This window comes from Narcine bancroftii, chromosome 8 (genome assembly GCF_036971445.1).
Source record: "Narcine bancroftii isolate sNarBan1 chromosome 8, sNarBan1.hap1, whole genome shotgun sequence".
Classification (NCBI taxonomy): Eukaryota; Metazoa; Chordata; class Chondrichthyes; order Torpediniformes; family Narcinidae; genus Narcine; species Narcine bancroftii.
In genome coordinates this window covers 173,291,182-173,301,857 of record NC_091476.1, presented here as the reverse complement: position 1 = coordinate 173,301,857, position 10,676 = coordinate 173,291,182, and the positions used below count along the sequence as shown (strand labels likewise).

General features: G+C 48.7%; 1 protein-coding gene across 4 annotated transcripts in view; it reads left to right on the top strand.

Moving 5' to 3' along the window:
• Positions 1–1,146: 1,146 nt before the first annotated feature.
• Positions 1,147–10,676, top strand: part of inpp5b (inositol polyphosphate-5-phosphatase B) — a 149,565-nt gene continuing 140,035 nt past the window's right edge. For all 4 annotated transcript variants that reach the window (XM_069895843.1, XM_069895845.1, XM_069895842.1 and 1 more), the window contains exons 1-2: positions 1,147–1,258; positions 4,001–4,079. In XM_069895843.1, the coding sequence (XP_069751944.1) occupies positions 1,201–1,258; positions 4,001–4,079 (137 nt within the window). In that variant the 5' untranslated portion in view covers positions 1,147–1,200. The remainder of the gene's footprint in view (positions 1,259–4,000; positions 4,080–10,676) is intronic.

The window sequence follows — 10,676 nt, the reverse complement described above, 5'->3', positions numbered from 1 at the left end:
TGGAGGGTCCCAGTGGAGCGAGCCTGATGGAAATGAAGTGGAGGGTCCCAGTGGAGCGAGCCTGATGGAAATGAAGTGGAGGGTCCCAGTGGAGCGAGCCTGATGGAAATGAAGTGGAGGGTCCCAGTGGAGCGAGCCTGATGGAAATGAAGTGGAGGGTCCCAGTGGAGCGAGCCTGATGGAAATGAAGTGGAGGGTCCCAGTGGAGCGAGCCTGATAGAAATGAAGTGGAGGGTCCCAGTGGAGCGAGCCTGATGGAAATGAAGTGGAGGGTCCCAGTGGAGCGAGCCTGATGGAAATGAAGTGGAGGGTCCCAGTGGAGCGAGCCTGATGGAAATGAAGTGGAGGGTCCCAGTGGAGCGAGCCTGATGGAAATGAAGTGGAGGGTCCCAGTGGAGCGAGCCTGATGGAAATGAAGTGGAGGGTCCCAGTGGAGCGAGCCTGATGGAAATGAAGTGGAGGGTCCCAGTGGAGCGAGCCTGATGGAAATGAAGTGGAGGGTCCCAGTGGAGCGAGCCTGATGGAAATGAAGTGGAGGGTCCCAGTGGAGCGAGCCTGATGGAAATGAAGTGGAGGGTCCCAGTGGAGCGAGCCTGATGGAAATGAAGTGGAGGGTCCCAGTGGAGCGAGCCTGATGGAAATGAAGTGGAGGGTCCCAGTGGAGCGAGCCTGATGGAAATGAAGTGGAGGGTCCCAGTGGAGCGAGCCTGATGGAAATGAAGTGGAGGGTCCCAGTGGAGCGAGCCTGATGGAAATGAAGTGGAGGGTCCCAGTGGAGCGAGCCTGATGGAAATGAAGTGGAGGGTCCCAGTGGAGCGAGCCTGATGGAAATGAAGTGGAGGGTCCCAGTGGAGCGAGCCTGATGGAAATGAAGTGGAGGGTCCCAGTGGAGCGAGCCTGCACTGTTGTCCATCCCCCAAGGTTTGGCACGGAAAGTGAAACGTGGCAGCCGAACCCTTGCACCAGCGCCTCGTCACTGACACTCGGAGGAAATCCCTTTCGAGGACCACGCAGAAGGAAAGGGACTGTCAGCAGAAAGAGGATCGCGGCGCGAATTAAAGAGCCGGGCGGCCACGAGGATCTGGCCAAGGACCGGGGAGAGGGGGAAGCCCTGGGGTGGGGGTTGGGGGGTGGGGGGTGGGGGGGGGGGTCGCGTGCCTGCTGCCATTGCCAGGCAGCCTGAGGAGGGTCCGGGCCGCCATGGATCGGTCGGGAGTTGTGCAAGCGACGCTGGCGCCGGGCCACGAGTGCCGGGCAGTATCCTTGTGACGGAGCGGGGCCGCGCCTTCGACGGGGCGGGGGGTGAGAGGTGGGAGTGAGGGGGGGGGTGTGGTGGGGAGTGTGAGGGGGTGGGGAGTGTGAGGGGGTGGGGAGGTGAGGGGGTGGGGAGGTGAGGGGGTGGGGAGGTGAGGGGGTGGGGAGGTGAGGGGGTGGGGAGGTGAGGGGGTGGGGAGGTGAGGGGGTGGGGAGGTGGGGAGTGTGAGGGGGTGGGGAGGTGAGGGGGTGGGGAGGTGGGGAGTGTGAGGGGGTGGGGAGGTGAGGGGGTGGGGAGGTGAGGGGGTGGGGAGGTGGGGAGTGTGAGGGGGTGGGGAGGTGAGGGGGTGGGGAGGTGAGGGGGTGGGGAGGTGGGGAGTGTGAGGGGGTGGGGAGGTGAGGGGGTGGGGAGGTGGGGAGTGTGAGGGGGTGGGGAGTGTGAGGGGGTGGGGAGGTGAGGGGGTGGGGAGGTGGGGAGTGTGAGGGGGTGGGGAGGTGAGGGGGTGGGGAGGTGAGGGGGTGGGGAGGTGAGGGGGTGGGGAGGTGAGGGGGTGGGGAGGTGGGGAGTGTGAGGGGGTGGGGAGTGTGAGGGGGTGGGGAGGTGAGGGGGTGGGGAGGTGGGGAGTGTGAGGGGGTGGGGAGTGTGAGGGGGTGGGGAGGTGAGGGGGTGGGGAGGTGGGGAGTGTGAGGGGGTGGGGAGGTGAGGGGGTGGGGAGGTGAGGGGGTGGGGAGGTGAGGGGGTGGGGAGGTGAGGGGGTGGGGAGGTGAGGGGGTGGGGAGGTGGGGAGTGTGAGGGGGTGGGGAGTGTGAGGGGGTGGGGAGGTGAAGGGGTGGGGAGGTGGGGAGTGTGAGGGGGTGGGGAGGTGAGGGGGTGGGGAGGTGGGGAGTGTGAGGGGGTGGGGAGGTGAGGGGGTGGGGAGGTGGGGAGTGTGAGGGGGTGGGGAGTGTGAGGGGGTGGGGAGGTGAGGGGGTGGGGAGGTGGGGAGTGTGAGGGGGTGGGGAGGTGAGGGGGTGGGGAGGTGAGGGGGTGGGGAGGTGAGGGGGTGGGGAGGTGAGGGGGTGGGGAGGTGGGGAGTGTGAGGGGGTGGGGAGTGTGAGGGGGTGGGGAGGTGAGGGGGTGGGGAGGTGGGGAGTGTGAGGGGGTGGGGAGGTGAGGGGGTGGGGATGTGAGGGGGTGGGGAGGTGAGGGGGTGGGGAGGTGGGGAGTGTGAGGGGGTGGGGAGGTGAGGGGGTGGGGAGGTGGGGAGTGTGAGGGGGTGGGGAGTGTGAGGGGGTGGGGAGGTGAGGGGGTGGGGAGGTGGGGAGTGTGAGGGGGTGGGGAGTGTGAGGGGGTGGGGAGGTGAGGGGGTGGGGTGGTGAGGGGGGTGGGGTGGGTGAGGGGGTGGGGAGGTGGGGGGTGGGGAGGTGTGGGGGTGGGGTGGTGGGGAGTGTGGGGGGGTGGGGAGGTGAGGGGGTGGGGAGGTGGGGGTGTGAGGGGGTGGGGGTGTGGGGGGTGGGGGGGTGGGGGTGTGAGGGGGTGGGGAGGTGGGGGTGTGAGGGGGTGGGGAGGTGGGGGGTGGTGGGTGGGGTGGGTGGGGAGGTGGGGAGTGTGAGGGGTGGTGAGGAGGGGTGGGTGGGGAGGTGGGGAGTGTGGGGGGTGGGGAGTGGTGAGGTGGGGAGGTGAGGGGTGGGGAGGTGGGGAGTGTGAGGGGGTGGGGAGGTGGGGAGTGTGAGGGGGTGGGGAGGTGAGGGGTGGTGAGGTGGGGAGTGTGATGGGGTGAGAAGTGTGGGGGAGGGTGAGGTGTGGAGACCAAAACATGAGGTTGTAATGTGATGGCTGGTTGTTTGTTGGAGAATTATTCAATCCTGTGTTCGAATGTTTTGGAGTGTTTTAATGTTTGGAAGTACATCAAGGTCTGGACTTCTTGTAAGCCTCAATCAGGTGCCCAGAGCGCCCCCCCCCTGAGGTGCCCAGAGCCCCCCCCCCCTGAGGTGCCCAGAGCGGCCTCCCAAGGTGCCCAGAGCGGCCCTCTGGTTGCAGTGCATTCCTGGATTTGGGAGAGAATGAAGATTTGTATTTTCCATATAACCAGTGAATAAACAACCAGGAAGAGTATCTGGAAATTTTGAAACAGAAAATTTCCATGATTACTCCCTCAAAGAATGTGATTCTTTAATTCATAGCTTGTAAAAGTCTGTCAGAGTAAAACGAAACAAATGATCTTTGCTGGCTCTAGTATTACTTAAGTAGCCATTATGTCTCTTGAGTTACTTGGGAGGCTTCTCAAATAACAAAAGAGACTTTACTTACTTACTGATGTCTTCCACCATCTCAGGAAACTGTTCACACCCACGAATCTATACATATACATACGCCCCACAGTGGTGCACTACAGTTACTACAGTGAGAAGGGTGTATTCTTACACGGTGACCAAATAGTTCCCATTATCCTGACTTTCTAACACCATGAAATAAATGGTCATTTAATTCTAACATTAAATTGGAGCACCTGAAAGTCACTTGGAGAATGTAGATACTCCACGCAGACATGAGGAGAGGTTAGGCTTGAACCTGGGTCTCTTGCACTGTAAATCCACATGTGTACCAAGTCTGCTCATCAAACTGAATCACAGATATGACCAATTTCTAGTGGTAAATAGGAAACATTTTTCTGGCTATTGACAGGACTCAAATTTGAAAATGTACCCTATTTCATGAATACAAATTACAATGAGATTTTTTTTCCCTTAACAATTTTTTTGTATGCGGTACAAGGCACTGTACTAGTTGGAGAATCAAATGAAAGTCGTATTTTCGGACTCGTAGAATGTGGGAATGAATTTGCGTAAGTTCTTTATTTTTAAAGTTCATATCTGTCGTGCTCTATATCAATATTGTCTGCATTGCAGTCACTCTTCAGTGTTAGTGTGACAGTGTTATTGTTTGGGAGATCAATTGGGAAAGATTTGTTAGAGCAGGTCACACACAAACAATTTAAAACAGAATTTTTTTGCAGGAGTTTTTCAGAATGCTTAGACTTCTATGATGGAGTGCTATTTTGCAAAAGGCAACAAAGTAGCACATACAGTGGCAGGAAGACTGTTTGCTGTCTGGAAGAGCATGTGATCTATGCAGACAGGGGCAGAACAAGCTTTGATCTCAGAGTGGGAGGGAGTGAGAAGCCCTTTTCAGGTGGCCACAAAGCCTGACTGTAAAGCCGCACAGAATACCCCCGCGTGGCTGTCGGGTGGCCACCTGAAACCGGAAAAGCCGGCCAGGAGGGTTACTCACCTAACCCTTCTCCTCGAGGTATAACTAGCCTGCTTGGAGTATCGATTGTGGCAGCTGAAAGCGGCCAGGGCTGACAGAGGGCGCCTGTTGACATCACAGTGACGTCATCAGCCATCGACTCCGAGACAAGGAAGCCAGTCTCCTCAAAAATTTTTTCGAACCCTCTCCCACTGCCGGTCTTGCCTGCCCGACTCCCACTGCTGGTTCCCTCCCACCCGACTCCCGCTGCCGGTCTTCCCCGCCTTCGGCCAGCTAACTCCCGCTGATGGTCTCTTCCTCCCACTCCCGCCCGCCTGACTCCCACTGCCAGTCTCCCCCCCCTTCGCCTGCCGCCGCTGGCAGTCTCCCCTCCCCGACCCTCGGCTGCCCAACTCCCACTGCAGGAATTGGGCGGGCAAGGGTGGGTATGTAGGAGACCGGCAGCGGGTGAGGATGGGGGGGAGACCGGCAGCGGGAGTCGGGTGGGGAGGGGGGAGAGACCGGCAGTGGGAGTTGGGCAGGTGAGGGTGGGGGGGGGGGGAGATAGGCAGCGGCAATGGGAGTCGGGCAGGTTGGGGAGGGGAGACCGGCACTGGGAGTCAGGTCATGCCTGAATTGTTTGTCAGACATGCCTTGACACGTTGCTATGATGTGAGGTCAGCGTGGGCGGGACTAGGCACCTGTTCAGAGTAGTCGGCTTTTGCTGCTAGGCGGCTAGCAATCAGCTGGTACCACAAAGCTGTCTATTTCATGGCCACCTGAATGAGCCAGCTGGACTCTGCTAGCCGCGCCTGCAAGTGGGTAATCTTCAGCGGAACATCTGAAAGCGTCTAGAGGGAGGAGAGAGACAGACTTCGGTTCCAGGGGAACAAATTGGTAAGCTTTGGAAGACGGCCTAGTCAAAGGAGAGGACTGGTTGTTTGCTGTTTTCCTGTGATGACCTGAAAGAAAGAGGTTATCATCTGGAGGATCCTGAAGGGGGCAAGTTTCGTCAGCAAGACACTGGAGTGGCTGTCCTGGAATGAGAAAGCTCCCTCTCTGAAAACCAACAAGAACCCTCCTGAGTGGTAACCATTTACCTGTTAAGCAGCAAAGCCTGGATAACTTTATTAATGCTAACTTCTGTGCACAGTACAAGAATTCCCTACAACCAGTGAGATTGGACTGTGAACCAAAGAACTTTTCTAAACTTACACACACATTATACACACCTGTGCTTAGAATAAGAGGGGGATTAAGTTAGTCAACAGAGATAAGTTAAAGTTTGAATCTGTTTTCATGTTCAAAGATAATTAAAAGCAACTTTTGTTTAAGTAACCCTTTGTCGTGGTGCAGATCTATTGCTGCTGGGTTTTGGGGTCCTCTGGACTTGTAACATTTTCTTTTAGAATTAACACGAGCAGCAAAGTTAGCCTTTCAGAAATAAACTCAAAGGAAACAAGTAAAAGCACAACGCTGGAGAAACTCAGCAGGCCAAACAGTGTACTTTATTTAGCAAAGATAAAGATACGTAACCATATTTCATGCTGGAGTTTCTCCAGCATTGTGTTTTTACTTCAATCGTGTGTCTGCAGACTTTCATGTTTTACCTCAAAGAAGGCATTGCGGTTTTAAGTTGCAGCGAATTAGACCACTCGTGCTCTCAGAATAATTCTCAACCTTTTGATCATTGCTTCTTTGGGATTTTAATATCTATATATTGTATGGTGACTTGATAAAATCTGGACGATTCTGTTAATTAGGGATTGATGCACAATTATTCTGCAGCCTAGTATAATTTTATGTCCTCAAATTGAATTACTGTACTTCCATTTGGTTTAATGGGACTTTTATTTATGCCAAACTCTTATTTCTACTGGATCAGCTATTTCAGTAACTGTAAGAGATTCAGGTATTGTCTGACTAAGATAAATTCAACTAGATGGAATAAAAATCAAATGGTACAATTTTTGAACAGCCCTATTTTAAGAAGCAACTAATTATAAATTACCCAGTAATAGCTTCACAAAGTGTGCCTTTAATTTAACACCAAATTATAAAGTTGTATTTTAAAAGAAATCTTTGAAATAGATTTAGGTGAACGGAAATAGAAATCCCTTCAAGAGGAGCTGTTATTTTTCATGTTCAACACATGAATTAAATTTAATTACAGTAGTTTTTGGGTCAAAACATTCTACTTTCTGTACTTCCTGTCACAAATCTCTACATCCTTGATGTGTTTCTACATTGCATGAGCTCCATGCATCAGTGCTCATTTAGAGTGGTGCTAGGAGAAATTAATTGTCAAGATTCCAAACTATTCCTAACATCAGTCTGAGCACTATCCAACTAAATGGCATTATCATCAACTTCTCCGGTTTCTAGGAGTCACGTGATGGAGTAGTGGCCGGTAGGAGAATTCCAGCCCTCTCCAGAAAAGAAGGAATAAAGTGAAGAAAAAGCAATGCCCCAGACACACAAATCACAACAAATTAAAGATAAAGGTGTGGAGAAAATGGCACCCAAGAAAGAAAAACCAAAAACAACGGGAAGAAAAGAAGAAAGAAAGATGCTAGAAGAGAAAGGTGAAGGCCTTACCTGCACGAAAAAGCAGGGACCCGCCGTGGAAAGAGGAGCCCACTCCCCGAGGTTAGTGGAGACCCCGCAGGGTCACGACCCATTAACTGCAGGACTGCAAAGATGGCTCACGGAGCCAAACAGGGGGGGTGCAACTTCGCATGCGCGAGGAATCATGACAAGGACAAAACCGATGGGAGGAGGGACCAGCTGTGGAGTGAAACTCCAGCCACGAACAGCTAAGAGATGCCCGACAGCAGGGCTCCCAGCTCGAAGATAAAGAAAACAACGGGAATGGGAGGGGTGAGAAAGAAAAAAGGAAACTAGAGATACAACAGATAACCAGCCCAGAAGAAGAGGACCAACATCAAGACACCATAGAAAAAAAAATACCCAACAAACTGAGACAAGCAACTCAACAAGAAAGTCAGAAGAGACACAGATACAAGGAAGAGAAGTAGAAGACACAAACCCAAGAACAGACACAGAAGAAGAAGAAGACCAAGCTCTGCACAGAGAAATAGGAGGTAAAATGAATGGACAATACATAGATTTAAAAAAATTTCAAGAACAAATGAAAGCATCAAAAGAATGGCTGACACTAGAATTTAGTGAAATGAAAAGTACAGAAGAAAAAGTGAGTAGAATAGAGCTGGTCATAACAGATGTAGGGAAAGGATTAGAAAATGTGGAAGAAAGTGTAATGACGGTAGAAATAGAAGTGAACAACTTAAAAAGAAAATTGGAAGAAAGTGACAAAAAAGTTAAAGAAACACAGGAATTGTTAGCTCAGAAGATGGATATAATGGAAAACTATAGTAGGCAAAACAATATAAAGATAGTGGGCCTTAAGGAAGATGAAGAAGGCAAAGATATGAAAGAATTTATAAAAGAATGGACCCCAAAGATCCTGGGAATGCCAGAAATGCAGGAAGGAATGGAAATAGAAAGGGCACACAGAACATTAACCCCAAAACCACAGTCACAACAAAAACCAAGATCCGTTTTAGTAAAATTCCTGAGATACACAAGAGAAAATATATTGGAGAAGGCAATGAATAAAATGAGAGAAGACAAAAAAACCACTGGATTACAAAGGTCAAAAAAAATTTTTCTACCCAGACATAAGTTTTGAGCTCCTGAAGAAGAGGAAGGAGTTTAACGCAGCAAAATTGATCCTATGGAAGAAAGGCTACAAATTTATGTTAAGACATCCAGTTGTGCTTAAAATAGTTATCCCGGGGCAGCAAAACAGACTGTTCTCGGATCCGGAGAAAGCATGAGAATTTGCAGAATGCCTGCAAGACAGAAAGAGAGATGAAGAGATGTAACAAGAACAAAGAACAATGACAAACTACATATAAAGAAGTAAAAATAATGTATAAGTAAGAACTAAAGGAAGGAAGAAAAGGGAAGTAAGGGAGAAGGGGGGGGGAAAGAGGAGGGGGTTAAAAAAATTAATAATAAATAAATAAAACATAAAAAGAAAAAGAAGAAACGAGGGGGAGTTTTGTTGTAATGAGAAGATGAAAGTCTTTTCTGGAGACGGTTGGGTGGGAGAGAATAACAGTCACTGCGAAATCAGTTGACGCTTGCGACAGGTTCGCAATCCAAATGGAGAGTGGAATTGTGGTTTCCCGGCAAGGGACAAGGGGCAACTCAGAGAGGGGGGGAAGAACACTTGGGGTTAAGGGAATTTTAGATGTGGGAATGGTTGAAATAGTTTATGTTTTAGAAGTGTTGTCATACAGTGCATTCAAGAAAAGAGAACTGAGAAATGGAAATGGGAAAAAGGGGAAAGGTTGTAGTGAGGAAGCGGAAATGAGATGTAACAAAGTATGAAATGGCCATGTTGAGCTATATGACTATAAATATTAACAGAATACATAACCAAATCAAAAGGAAGGGGCTGTTAAATTTACTGAAAAAAGAAAAAATAGATATAGCATTTGTGCAGGAAACGCATCTAACTGAAGTGGAACATAATAAATTAAAGAGAGACTGGGTAGGGCACGTAACGGCAGCGTCATATAATTCAAAGGCCAGAGGAGTAGCTATATTAATCAATAAAAATGTACCAATCAAAATAGAGGAGGAAATAATAGATCCAGCAGGGAGGTACGTAATGATAAAGTGTCAGATATATTCAGAATTTTGGAATTTTATGCACCTAATGAAGAGGATCAAAAGTTTATGCAAGATATTTTTTTGAAGATTGTGATACGCAGGGGAATATATTGATAGGAGGAGACTTTAACCTTAATTTGGATTCAAAGATGGATAAAACTGGACAAAAGACTACCAGAAAGAACAAAGTAACCAAATTTATGGTTAAATCGATGCAGGAAATGAAACTTTTGGATATATGGAGGAGACAACACCCAAAGGAGAAGGAATACTCATATTATTCAGGTAGACATAAAACATACTCAAGGATAGACCTGTTCCTGTTGTCAGCCCATATCCAAGGGAGAGTTAAGAAAATGGAATATAAAGCTAGTTTGTTATCAGATCACTCACCCCTGTTATTAGCAATAGAGCTGGAGGACATCCCACCAAGAACGCATAGATGAATATTAAACTCCATGCTACTTAAAAGACAGGATTTTAGAGAATTCATTGAGCGCCAAATTAAAATGTACTTTGAAATAAATACGGAATCAGTGAAAGACAAATTTATATTATGGGATGCAATGAAAGCCTTCATCAGAGGGCAGATAATAAGTTATGTAACTAAGATGAAGAAGGACTACAATCAGGAAATAGAACAGCTGGAAAGGGAAATAGCAAGTACAGAAAAAGAACTAGCAACAAGGGAAGATACAACAAAAAGACAAAAAAAAATACGAAACACAACAAGCGTATAAGGTGGAGAAGAACATAATGAAGATAAAGCAGAAGTATTATGAGCTAGGAGAAAAAACGCACAAAATACTAGCTTGGCAGCTTAAAACAGAACAAGCTAAAAGAACTGTATTGGCATCAAGGAAAAAGGACAAACAAATTACATATAACCCAACAGAGATCAATGAAAACTTCAAGGAATTCTACGAGCAATTATATCGAACTGAGAATGAAGACAAAATAGATGAGTTTCTATCCAAAATTGAACTACTGAAATTGCAAGAGGAGGAGCAAACCAAATTGATAAAACCATTTGAAATAGAGGAAATACAGGATATATTAAAAAAACTACCGAACAATAAAACGCCTGGAGAGGACGGACTCCCAATAGAATTCTATAAAACATTTAAAGACTTATTAATTCCTCCCTCCCCTGGAAGTAATGAACCAGATTGAAGAAACACAAAACATCCCAGATTCATGTAAAACAGCAATAATTACATTAATACCAAAGACGGGGAAAGATCCACTAACACCAGCATCGTATAGACCAATATCTCTACTTAACTCAGATTATAAGATAATAGCAAAACTATTAGCAAACAGATTGGCCGACTGTGTACCAAAAATAGTAAAACTGGATTTATTAAGAAAAGACGAACAACGGACAATATCTGTAAGTTCATTAACTTAATCCACGCAGTACAAGGAAATAAGACGCCAACATGGTGGTTGCTTTAGACGCAGAGAAAGCCTTTGACAGGGTAGAATG